The 12,639-nt window shown below is 42.9% G+C and overlaps 2 protein-coding genes across 2 annotated transcripts; both read right to left on the reverse strand.

Moving 5' to 3' along the window:
• Nucleotides 1-239: 239 nt before the first annotated feature.
• Nucleotides 240-2,773, reverse strand: LOC310676959 (disintegrin and metalloproteinase domain-containing protein 20-like). The gene has a single exon (XM_083439167.1). It carries the CDS (start codon nt 2,574-2,576, stop codon nt 369-371), a length of 2,208 nt encoding a protein of 735 aa, XP_083295293.1. The 5' UTR covers nt 2,577-2,773; the 3' UTR covers nt 240-368.
• Nucleotides 2,774-5,958: 3,185 nt separating this feature from the next.
• Nucleotides 5,959-9,288, reverse strand: LOC310676900 (disintegrin and metalloproteinase domain-containing protein 20-like). The gene has a single exon (XM_083439067.1). It carries the CDS (start codon nt 8,749-8,751, stop codon nt 6,544-6,546), a length of 2,208 nt encoding a protein of 735 aa, XP_083295193.1. The 5' UTR covers nt 8,752-9,288; the 3' UTR covers nt 5,959-6,543.
• Nucleotides 9,289-12,639: the final 3,351 nt, after the last annotated feature.

The following is a 12,639-nucleotide window of genomic DNA, read 5'->3' on the forward strand; positions in this document are numbered from 1 at the left end:
GAACTTCCTGACAGTAAGAGCTGTTCGACAGTGGAATTTGCTGCCAAGGAGTGTGGTGGAGTCTCCTTCTTTGGAGGTCTTTAAGCAGAGGCTTGACAGCCATATGTCAGGAGTGCTCTGATGGTGTTTCCTGCTTGGCAGGGGGTTGGACTCGATGACCCTTGTGGTCTCTTCCAACTCTGTGATTCTATGATTCTATGATTCTACCCTGTGTGACACATTTTATCAACAAACTGTTAAAAGAAAAAACTTTAATGAAAAAATTGCACCCTCAAATATGTTAAATAACATCCACCTCATTATACCCTTTTGAAACTTTCTGCATTGTTCACTTCTGTGATCTAGAATGGTTTTAGTTCCTCTGTTCATTATGATGGAGAGATCCTTGAACTCTTTCTTCTAACCTTGTTGCTTAGCACAAACCTGTAATACACACCCATGCCAACAGCAGCAGTCACTGTGGAAAGGACCAACACACTTCCTACAATACTACCTCCAATCACACCATTCCAGTTTTTTGAAATTGGCCCACTGTCAATGCTGCCTCCATATCCTTTCTTTAGACAGTCAGGAGGGGCCCAACCATAAAAACAATGGCAGTGTTTGTGGTTGTTGCATATTCCCCTATTATGGCACTTTGTGGCATTGCAATCATACTGCAAGAGGGACACATTCTTGCATTCCCTACTAATACACATCATGCCCGTGCCACAAGGTGTACCGTCTTCCACTGCTCCAAGATCAGCTACCACCATTCCACTGTGATAGTCGGTAGCCCAGCAGTTACTTTTGCCAATGGTGGTTTGAATGATGGTTTGGTGATCCTCCAAGGTAGGTACACTATGGATATTACTACACTGCATTCGGCCACATAGAATATTTTCAGCATTGCATTTCTTAAAAATACCATGTTCAAGGCCACAATTGCCAAAGCGATCACCTTGAACATTCAGTCCTCTGAAGCAATCCTCTGAAGCTCGTACAGTTTTCTTGCCAAATATCTTTTCACACTGCCCATTCGGAGTACTACAACGACCATGATAGCAATAGATTCCATCACCGCAAGGGGAACCATCTTGTACATGAACATCTTCCGGACATTGGTCCGAAGTCCCAGTGCAAAACTCAGGCAGGTCACAGATGCCAATACTCTTTCTGCAAATGGATCCAGCGGGACGGTACTTGCACCTGGCACAGCACAGTCCAGAAGAACAGTTGGCACATGGACGCAACGTGCAATCTGGCCTGCAACATTGATTCGATTGACACTGTGCAGCTGAACCACAGTCACATTGCTCTCCTTTTTCCACTACTTTGTTCCCACAGTATTCGAGGTTATAGATTTGATCAGGGTCTGGTGGAATCAACAAGCAAGGTGAGTCCTTTCGATTGAAATATTTTTGGTAACTGCAGTTGCTAAACTTATCAGTCCGTGAGTGCAAAGCAGACATAATGCAGGCACGTCGATCACATTTACAGTCCGAACTATCATGGGGCATACCAAGATTATGCCCAAATTCATGGGCAAATAGCACAGAAAAATCAAACAAATTGAAATATATTGATACTTCAAGAGCAGTGGCCCAATATTTACTACAAATTTGTCCTACATATGCTAATCCAATAGTACTTCCATACGACCTGTATACAATTAAGTGAGCAGCATCATTCTTTAGATGGTTAAGTAGAGTATTACGGCTCCATATACTAAAAGCTTTAAGTGTGGCACTTATTCCACCATCAACATCTATGAGGTTCTTTTCCGACCATATCTCCAGTCCTGCTATAGACACTTCAACTAAAAATGGCTCAAAAAATGAATTTGCCATATGGATGGTCTCAAGAAGTTTCATAGCAATATCAGTTTCATTTTTATTAAACTTAACATATCGTTCATGCTCCACCACAAATGCCACCTCTGCATGTCTCTTGTGTGGCCACCAGAGTCCTGCTGGAGAACTTCTGACAGCCACATGCTTTCTGTCTTGGATCATGGCCTCTTGACGCCTTTGCTCTTCCTCCGTCAACCCACACCTCATGTGCATGGCACCCTCCTCTATTTCCAGTCGATACACCACATGCTGAAAGGTAGCAGATGGCTGGACAGGTTCAATTTGATATGTCTCATTGTTAAGTTGTAACAGGCCCCTGAGTCCCCCAGAGCAAGTGCTGAGAGTGACTGAAGAGAGAGGCTTGTCCTGTATGAAGCCACTGTAGAAACAATCATCCCTGATGTAATGATAGTCACTCAGGAGGTCCCCTTCCTTATTGTACGAGAAGATGGGGAAGTGTTTAGGAACAATGCCCTTCTTCTGCTTGAGATGTACCACCTGGCCCTTCCCCTCAACCTGCAGCAGGTACCTGACATCCTGGGTTTTCTGTAGTCCATACCTGAAGCTCAGTTTCCTTGGAATGGTCACCTCATAAGAGGCATACCTAAAGCCCTGAGGTGGTGTCTGGCCACCAGTCTCAATCAGGACATTCCTCAAGAACATAAAGAGCAGCCATGCCATGCTGCCACTCATTTTCCCAGAGAGAGGAAAGAAGCTCTTGAAGCACCACTTCTGGCATCTCATCCCTGAAAGGGAAGCCCCAAACAGTTGTTACCAGGTTAGTAGATAGATGGGAAGGAGGCTATATGTGAATTAGAAGAGGAGGAAGATATGTTGCCTAGCAACTGCCAGGGTGCTCCATCTGTGGAATGTGGGCGGAGCTTGGAGGATCAAAGAAGGAACAGAATGGCAGAGGAAGAGCAGGGAAGAAAACATTTCTAAGAAGTTTATGCCTGGGAGGGTTGCATGAAGAAGAGAGAGAGAGAGAAAAGAGAGAGTCTTATAGCACCCCATGGACCAACAAGTTCTATTTCAGCATCAGTCAATGGACATGAGCTCACTTCATACATTGGATGGGTCATAATCCTCAGTTGTCAGGTATGGAACTTTAAAAGTACTTTCTGTGACAATTCAACTAGTGTTTAAATGTATGTAAAACATAAAAACAACTGGTTATAGCACAATCATCTTTGCATTGCTGAGTTCCTTTTCAGCTCTGAGGCAGAACCTCCTCTTCACTTGGCCAGGTGAAGAAGCCCAGGTAGCAAAGTGCTTCTTCCGGCCACAGTTTTTACTCGTCCACCTCCTTCAGAGAAGGGAAGCCATCAGGGAGTGATGGCCACCAGCTCAGTCAAAACCACCCAAATGAGTGAATGACTCCTCTAATCCCTCCCAATCCCCTCAGCATCTTCCCAAACTATGGTCTCCCTTAATGGGAGATTCCATGTGCCCCTTTTGACTGGAGATACAACAAGAGATTTATTCTGGATCTTCTGTATACAATATATGGTGTACACCACTCAACTATGGATCTTCCCATCCTTAAATAAGTAAGGGAAATGAAAACTCTTAGGGTCATGTGAAATATTTTAGAAAGGGGATCTAGCATTACCAGAGAGCATCTTGTTGTTGTGTAGTCGTTTAGTCGTGTCCGACTCTTTGTGAACTCATGGACCAGAGCATGCCAAGCACTCCTGTCTTCCACTGCCTCCCGCAGTTTGGTCAAACTCATGCTGGTAGCTTTGAGAACACTATCCAACCATCTCCTCCTCTGTCGTGCTCTTCTCCTTGTGCCCTCAATCTTTCCCAGCATCAGGGTCTTTTCCAGGGAGTCTTCTCTTCTCATGAGGTGGCCAAAGTACTGGAGCCTCAGCTTCACGATCTGTCCTTCCAGTGAGCACTCACGGCTGATTTCCTTCAGAATGGATAGGTTTGATCTTCTTGCAGTCCATGGGACTCTCAAAAGTCTCCTCCAGCACCAGAATTCAAAAGCATCAATTCTTCGGCGATCAGCCTCCTTTATGGTCCAGCTCTCACTTCCATACATAACTACTGTGGAAACCATAGCTTTAATTATATGGACCTTTGTTGGCAAGGTGATGTCTCTGGTTTATAAGATGCTGTCTAGGTTTGTCATTGGTTTTTCTCAAGAAGCAGGTGTCTTTTAATTTTGTGACTGCTGTCACCATCTGCAGTGATCATGGAGCCCAAGAAAGTAAAATCTCTCACTGCCTCCATTTCTTCCCCTTCTATTTGCCCGGAGGTGATGGGCCCAGTGGCCATTATCTTAGTTTTTTTGATGTTGAGCTTCAGATGATATTTTGCACTCTCCTCTTTCACCCTCATTAAAAGGTTATTTAATTCCTTTTCACTTTCTGCCGTCAAGGTTGTGTCATTTGCATATCTGAGGTTGTTGATATTTCTTAGTTTTATCTAAAAGTGTATTTTCTTCCCTAGAAATAGTTCATTTTGAGGAAAAGCCAAATTTATTTCAAAATTTGCTCTAACTGTTAATTAGAAATATGCTAGAATACTGTTTACTTGGATTCCCAGTACAGTGGTGCCTCGCAAGACGAAATTAATTCATTCTGCGAGTCTCTTCGTCTAGCGGTTTTTTCGTCTTGCGAAGCAACCCTATTAGTGGATTAGTGCTATCAGCGGTTTAGCGGCTATTAAAGGCTATTAAAGGCTTAGTGGATTAGCGGATTAGCTGCTAAAAGGCTATTAGCGGTTTAGCGGCTTAGAAAAAGGGGGTGGGGAGCGGAAAAAAACCTCAAGACTCGCAAGACATTTTCGCCTTGCGAAGCAAGCCCATAGGGAAATTCGTCCTGCGAAGCGCATTGAAAAACGGAAAACCCTTTCGTCTAGCGGGTTTTCCATCTTGCGAGGCATTCGTCTTGCGGGACACCACTGTATTAGATTTATAAAATCTTTAATGTGTGAAGTGCAAAAAATATTTTGCATTTATATGCATTGGTGTTTTAAATACACAAGTCTTGAGCAATTTTTACGTGCAATAGGAGTTATATGCAAAGGCATTTGGAAACCCGGTATAAAGACAGAGGGCAAGTAACAGCCACCTTTTAACTTGGGTGAAAGCTGGTTTCTCATAATATTCTCCCTCAGAGTTGTGTTGTGTCCAAATACTTGAATTAGAGATACGCAAGTTATTCTGAGCTCACTTCAGATTAACTTGAAAATGTTCTGAGACCTTCCCTGAAAATCAGAAGATTTTATTGAAAGATAGAACTAATCAGCACATCGAGCTGGACGTTCAGCTAGTGGAATATTTTCTCCCCAAAGCTACAAAGATCTAAAAAGCAAAGCGCTAATTAGCTACTTATTAGAGACAGCCAGACTGACCATTACATGATTCTAGAAAAAATATATGTGCCGACAGTATGACTCAGGACAGCTGAAGGGATTTATGAAGCTCATATCTCCTTTGAAGCCAGATTTTACTTCACTGGCTCCCATGGCAGTTGCCATGAGCATGGAGTCAATTCTCCTGGTCTTTCCCACGTGGTCAGCACTGCTCGGTGTCAGTTGCTGATGGTGTGAGAAAGACAGGCATGCAAGAGAGGATATGATAGAGTATGAAGCAGTCTCCCTCGGGAGGTGGTGGACTTTCCTTCCTTGGAGGTTTTTAAGCAGAGCTTAGACGACCCTCTGTCACGGATGCTTTAGCTGAGATTCCTGCATTGCAAGGGGTTGGATTAGGTGAACCTTGGGACCCTTCCAACCCATGCTTCTATGTAGAAACAAGACTAGAACATGAAGACATTCAAAGAAGCTGAAGGATGTAAGATTCAGGACAGAAAAATCCATTTACATAGTGCATACTTAAACAGTAGAATTTGTTCTCAAAAGTGCAGTGACGGTCACCAGCTTTGGTTGCTTTTTAGAGAATTAGACAAATTCCTAGCACGTAAGGATATTAACATCTACTAGCCACAATAGAAGAAGAAGAAGAGAAGAAGAAGAAGAGTTTCGACTTGTAAGCCACCTTTCATTCCTCTTAAGGAATCTCAAAGTGGCTAACCATCTCCTTTCCCTTCCTCCCCAACACATTTTATCAACAAACTGTTAAAAGAAAAAACTTTAATGAAAAAATTGCATCCTCAAATATATTACAAAACATCCACCATTATTTCCATAATAGCTTTTTGAAATATTATGTGTTGTTGGTTTTATAATATTTTTAATATATTGTCTCATTTCAACATTAACATTTCTGCCAACACAGTTATTGGTATAACGTTTGCAATGGCTTTCTAGACAGATGTGAATTCACTCCACAAACGTACAAATATTGCATTTCAATCGCTTGAGAGGATTGGGTTGCGATTCTATCCCTGTACACCCAAGGTTACTTTGAGAGAAAATCTGAGATATTCAAAATACCAGCACTGCTTCCATGCATTTCTTTAACATGGTATGCTCCTGTATGATAACATTCCATTCCACTGGACAGATTTCACCCATTTACATAGGATACGACTTCTGTCTTGAACAACAAAGAGACTATCAACATACTGTTAAAGTATAGGCAAAGATTTTCATATGTGAATATTTCCACTTGAGATGAACTGAACCAATGCTTACAGAGTCAAATATATGTTATATAATAGTGCTCATTATACCCATCATACCCTTTTGAAACTGCATTGTTCGCTCCTGTGATCTAGAATGGTTTTCATTCCTCTGTTCATTATGATGGAGAGATTCTTGAACTCTTTCTTCTAACCTTGTTGCTTAGCACAAACCTGTAATACACACCCATGCCAACAGCAGCAGTCACCGTGGAAAGGACTAACACACTTCCTATAATACTACCTACAATGACACCATTCCAGTTTTTTGAAATTGGCCCACTGTCAATGCTGCCCCCATATCCTTCCTTTAGACAGTCAGGAGGGGCCCAGCCATAAGAACAATGGCAGTGTTTGTAGTTGTTGCATATTCCCCTATTATGGCACTTTGTGGCATTACAATCATACTGCAAGAGGGACACGTTCTTGCATTCCCTACTAATACACATCATGCCAGTGCCACAAGGTGTACCGTCTTCCACTGCTCCAAGATCAGCTACATCCATTCCACTGTGGTAGTCGGTAGCCCAGCAGTTACTTTTGCCAATGGTGGTTTGAATGATGGTTTGGTGATCCTCCAAGGTAGGTACACTATGGATATTACTACACTGCATTCGGCCACATAGAATATTTTCAGCTTTGCATTTCTTAAAAATACCATGTTCAAGGCCACAATTGCCAAAGCGATCACCTTGAACATTCAGTCCTCTGAAACAATCCTCTGAAGCTTGTACGGTTTTCTTGCCAAATATCTTTTTGCACTGCCCATTGGGAGTAGTACAACGACCGTGATAGCAATAGACTCCATCACCGCAAGGGGCACCATCTTGTACATAAACATCTTCTGGACATTGGTCCGAAGTCCCAGTGCAAAACTCAGGCAGGTCACAGATGCCAATACTCTTTCTGCAAATGGATCCAGCGGGACGGTACTTGCACATGGCACAGCACAATCCAGAAGAACAATTGGCACATGGACGCAACGTGCAATCTGGCCTGCAACACTGATCCGATTGACACTGTGCAGCTGAACCACAGTCACATTGCTCTCCTTTTTCCACTACTTTGTTCCCACAGTATTCGAGGTTATAGATTTGATCAGGGTCTGGTGGAATCAACAAGCAAGGTGAGTCCTTTCGATTGAAATACCTATGGTAACTGCAGTTGCTAAACTTATCAGTCCGTGAGTGCCAAGCAGACATAATGCAAAAACGTCGATCACATTTACAATCCGAAGTATCATGGGGCATACCAAGATTATGCCCAAATTCATGGGCAAATAACACAGAAAAATCAAACAAATTGAAATATATTGATACTTCAAGAGCAGTGGCCCAATATTTACTACATATTTGTCCTACATATGCTAGTCCGATAGTACTTCCATACGACCTGTATACAATTAAGTGAGCAGCATCATTCTTTAGATGGTTAAGTAGAGTGTTACGGCTCCAAATACTAAAAGCTTTAAGTGTGGCACCTATTCCACCATCAACATCTATGAGGTTCTTTTCTGACCATATCTCCAGTCCTGCTATAGACACTTCAACTAAAAATGGCTCAAAAAATGAATTTGCCATATGGATGGTCTCAAGAAGTTTCATAGCAATATCAGTTTCATTTTTATTAAACTGAACATATCGTTCATGCTCCACCACAAATGCCACTTCTGCATGTCTCTTGTGTGGCCACCAGCGTCCTGCTGGAGCACTTTTGACAGCCACATGCTCTGCGTCGTGGATCATGGCCTCTTGACGCCTTTGCTCTTCCTCCGTCAACCCACACCTCATGTGCATGGCACCCTCCTCTATTTCCAGCCGATACACCACATGCTGAAAGGTAGCAGATGGCTGGACAGGTTCAATTTGATATGTCTCATTGTTAAGTTGTAACAGGCCCCTGAGTCCCCCTGAGCAAGTGCTGAGAGTGACTGAAGAGAGAGGCTTGTCCTGTATGAAGCCACTGTAGAAACAATCATCCCTGATGTAATGATAGTCACTCAGGAGGTCCCCTTCCTTATTGTACGAGAAGATGGGGAAGTGTTTAGGAACAATGCCCTTCTTCTGCTTGAGATGTACCACCTGGCCCTTCCCTTCAACCTGCAGCAGGTACCTGACATCCTGGGTTTTCTGTAGTCCATACCTGAAGCTCAGTTTCCTTGGAATGGTCACCTCATAAGAGGCATACCTAAAGCCCTGAGGTGGTGTCTGGCCACCAGTCTCAATCAGGACATTCCTCAAGAACATAAAGAGCAGCCATGCCATGCTGCCACTCATTTTCCCAGAAAGAGGAAAGAAGCTCTTGAAGCACCACTTCTGGCATCTCATCCCTGAAAGGGAAGCCCCAAACAGTTGTTACCAGGTTAGTAGATAGATGGGAAGGAGGCTATATGTGAATTAGAAGAGGAGGAAGATATGTTGCCTAGCAACTGCCAGGGTGCTCCATCTGTGGAATGTGGGCGGAGCTTGGAGGATCAAAGATGGAACAGAATGGCAGAGGAAGAAAAGGAAAGAAAACATTCCTAAGAAGTTTCTGCCTGAGAGGGTTGCATGAAGAAGAGCAAAAAAAGAGAGAGAGTCTTATAGCAACCCATGGACGAACAAGTTCTATTTCAGCATCAGTCAGTGGGCATGAGGCCACTTTGTACATTGGATCGGTTACAATCCTCAGTTGTCACGTATGGAACATTAAAAGTACTTTCTGTGACAATTCAACTAGTGTTTAAATGTATGCAAAACATAAAAATAACTGGTGATAGAACAACCGTCTTTGCAATGCTGAGTTCCTTTTCAGCTCTGAGGCAGAACCTCCTCTTCACTTGGCCAGTTGAAGAAGCCCAGGTGAGCAAAGTGCTTCTTCTGGCCACAGTTTTCATTTGTCTACTTCCTTCAGAGAAGTGAAGCCAGCAGGGAGTGCAGGCCACCAGCTCAGTCAAAACCACCCAAAAGAATGAATGGCCCTCTAATCCCTCCCAATCCCCTCAGCATCTTCCTTTTTTGCACACCAAACTGTGGTCTCCCTTAATGAGAGATTCCATGCGCCCCTTTTGACTGGGGATACAACAAGAGATTCATTCTGGATCTTCTGTATACAATATATGGTGTACACCACTGAACTATGGATCTTCCCATCCTTAAATAGGTTGTTGTTTATTCGTTTAGTCATGTCTGACTCTTTGTGACCCCATGGACCGGTGCACGCCAGGCACTCCTGTCTTCCACTGCCTCCCGCAGTTTGGTCAGACTCATGTTTGTAGCTCTGAGAACACTGTCCAGCCATCTCGTCCTCTGTCGTCCCCTTCTCATTGTGCCCTCCATCTTTCCCAGCATCAGGGTCTTTTCCAGGGAGTCTTCTCTTCTCATGAGGTGGCCAAAGTATTGGAGCCTCAGCTTCACGATCTGTCCTTTCAGTGAGCACTCAGGGCTGATTTCCTTCAGAATGGATAGGTTTGATCTTCTTTGCAGTCCATGGGACTCTCAAGAGTCTCCTCCAGCACCATAATTCAAAAGCATCAATTCTTCGGTGATCAGCCTTCTTTATGTTCCAGCTCTCACTTCCATACATCACTACTGGGAAAACCATGGCTTTAACTATGCGGACCTTTGTTCGTAAGGTGATGTCTCTGCTTTTTAAGATGCTGTCTAGGTTTGCCATCGCCTTTCTCCCAAAGAGCAGGCGTCTTTTAATTTTGTGACTGCTGTCACCATCTGCAGTGATCATGGAGCCCAAGAAAGTAAAATCTCTCACTGCCTCCATTTCTTCCCCTTCTATTTGCCAGGAGGTGATGGGCCCAGTGGCCATGATCTTAGTTTTTTTGATGTTGAGCTTCAGACCATATTTTGCGCTCTCCTCTTTCACCCTCATTAAAAGGTTCTTTAATTCCTCCTCACTTTCTGCCATCAAGGTTGTGTCATCTGCATATCTGAGGTTGTTGATGTTTCTTCTGGCGATATTAATTCCGGCTTGGGAATCATCCAGCCCAGCCTTTCGCATGATGAATTCTGCATATAAGTTAAATAAGCAGGGAGACAATATACAGCCTTGTCGTACTCCTTTCCCAATTTTGAACCAATCAGTTGTTCCATATCCAGTTCTAACTGTAGCTTCTTGTCCCACATAGAGATTTCTCAAGAGACAGGCACTCCCATTTCTTTAAGAACTTGCCATGGTTTGCTGTGGTCGACACAGTCAAAGGCTTTTGCATAGTCAATGAAGCAGAAGTAGATGTCTTTCTGGAACTCTCTAGCTTTCTCCATAATCCAGCACATGTTTGCAATTTGGTCTCTTGTTCCTCTGCCTCTTCTAAATCCAGCTTGCACTTCTGGGAGTTCTTGGTCCACATACTGCTTAAGCCTGCCTTGTAGAATTTTGAGCATGACCTTGCTAGCGTGTGAAATGAGTGCAATTGTGCGGTAGTTGGAGCATTCTTTGGCACTTCCCTTCTTTGGGATTGGTATGTAGACTGATCTTCTCCAATCCTCTGGCCACTGCTGAGTTTTCCAAATTTGCTGGCATATTGAGTGTAGCACCTTAACAGCATCATCTTTAAAAATTTTAAATAGTTCAGCTGGAATATCATCACTTCCACTGGCCTTGTTATTAGCAATGCTTTCTAAGGCCCTTAAATAGGTAAGGGAAGTTAAAACCCTTAGGGTCATGTGAAATATTTTAGAAGGGGATCTAGCATCTTACCTTCTAGTTTTATCCAAAAGTGTTTTGGCTTCCCTAAATATAGTTCATTTTGAGAAATACCCCAATTTATTTCAAAATCTGCTCTAACTGAGAATACGAGATAATCTAGAGTACTCTTTACTTGGTTTCCCAGTATTAGATTTATAAAATCTTTAATCTGTGAGGTGCATAAAATATTTTGCATTTATATGCACTGGTCTTTTAAATACACAAGTCTTGAGCCATTTTTACGTGTAATGGGAGTTAAATACAGGGGGTTTGTAAACCCTGTATAAACTCAGAGGACAAGTAAGGGCTAACTTTTGACCTCGGTGAAAGCTGGTTTCCCATAATATTCTCCTTCACAGTTGTGTCGTGTCTGAATACATCAATTAGAGATAGGCAAGTTATTCTGAGCTCACTTCAGCTTAACTTGAAAATGTTCTGAGACCTTCCCCCAAAATCAGAAGATCTTATTGAAAGATAGAACTAATCAGCACATAGAGCTGGACGTTCAGCTAGTGGAATATTTTCTCCCCAAAGCTACAAAGATCTAAAAAGTAATGCTCTAATTTGCTACTTATTAGAATCAGCCAGACTGACCATTATATGATGGTGGGGGGTGAGGGGATGACAGCCTACTGGTATAACAAAATGTGGAATATTGTGCTACTGGGAAAACTGGCAAAAAAAGTAAGAATAACCAAGGTTGTTGTTGTTGTTTTTAAGGCCAACCTTCTTGATGGAATAGTTTGGTTTTCTTATATACACTACAAGGCAGCAATCATCTTGGACAACAGTATGCCAGGGTGCAAAAGCCCAGAGGATCATGGGTAAGCTGGGCATTGTAGACAACTAAGTGAAATTCAGAGTCGAAGAAAAGCAATGGGCATAATCCTGTCCATAAATTGCAAAAGGTCTACTCTGAGTATGACTCCAGCTCAAGCGTTTTATAAATCTCATATCTCCATGATTCTATGGACAAACAAGACTAGAACATGAAGACATTCACTGAAGCTGAAGGATGGAAGATTCAGGACAGACAGAACCATTTACATAGTGCATACTTAAACTATAGAATTTGTTCTCAAAAGGTACAGTGATGGTCACCAGCTTTGGTTGCTTTTTAGAGAGTTAGACAAATTCCTAGCACGTAAGGATATTAACATTTACTAGCCACAATAGAAGAAGAAGAGGAGAAGAAGAAGAGTTTGGACTTAATATCCTGCCTTTCACTCCTCTTAAGGAGTCTCAAAGCGGCTAACCATCTCCTTTCCCTTCCTTCCCAACAACAAAAACTCTGTGAGGTGAGTGAGGCTGAGAGACTTCAGAGAAGTGTGATTAGCCCAAGGTCACCCAGCAGCTGCATGTGGAGGAACGGGGAAATGAACCCGGTTCACCGGATTACGAGTCCACCGCTCTTAACCACTACACCACACTGGCTCTCTATGATGTCCAGTGTTGGAGCCAGTATGTCTCTGAACAGGGCCAGCCCAACTATGGGGCAAGGTGAGACAACCACCTCAGGTAAGGTTGATTTAATT

The sequence above is a fragment of the Podarcis tiliguerta genome, assembly GCF_965153285.1.
Source record: "Podarcis tiliguerta genome assembly, chromosome: 4".
Classification (NCBI taxonomy): domain Eukaryota; kingdom Metazoa; phylum Chordata; class Lepidosauria; order Squamata; family Lacertidae; genus Podarcis; species Podarcis tiliguerta.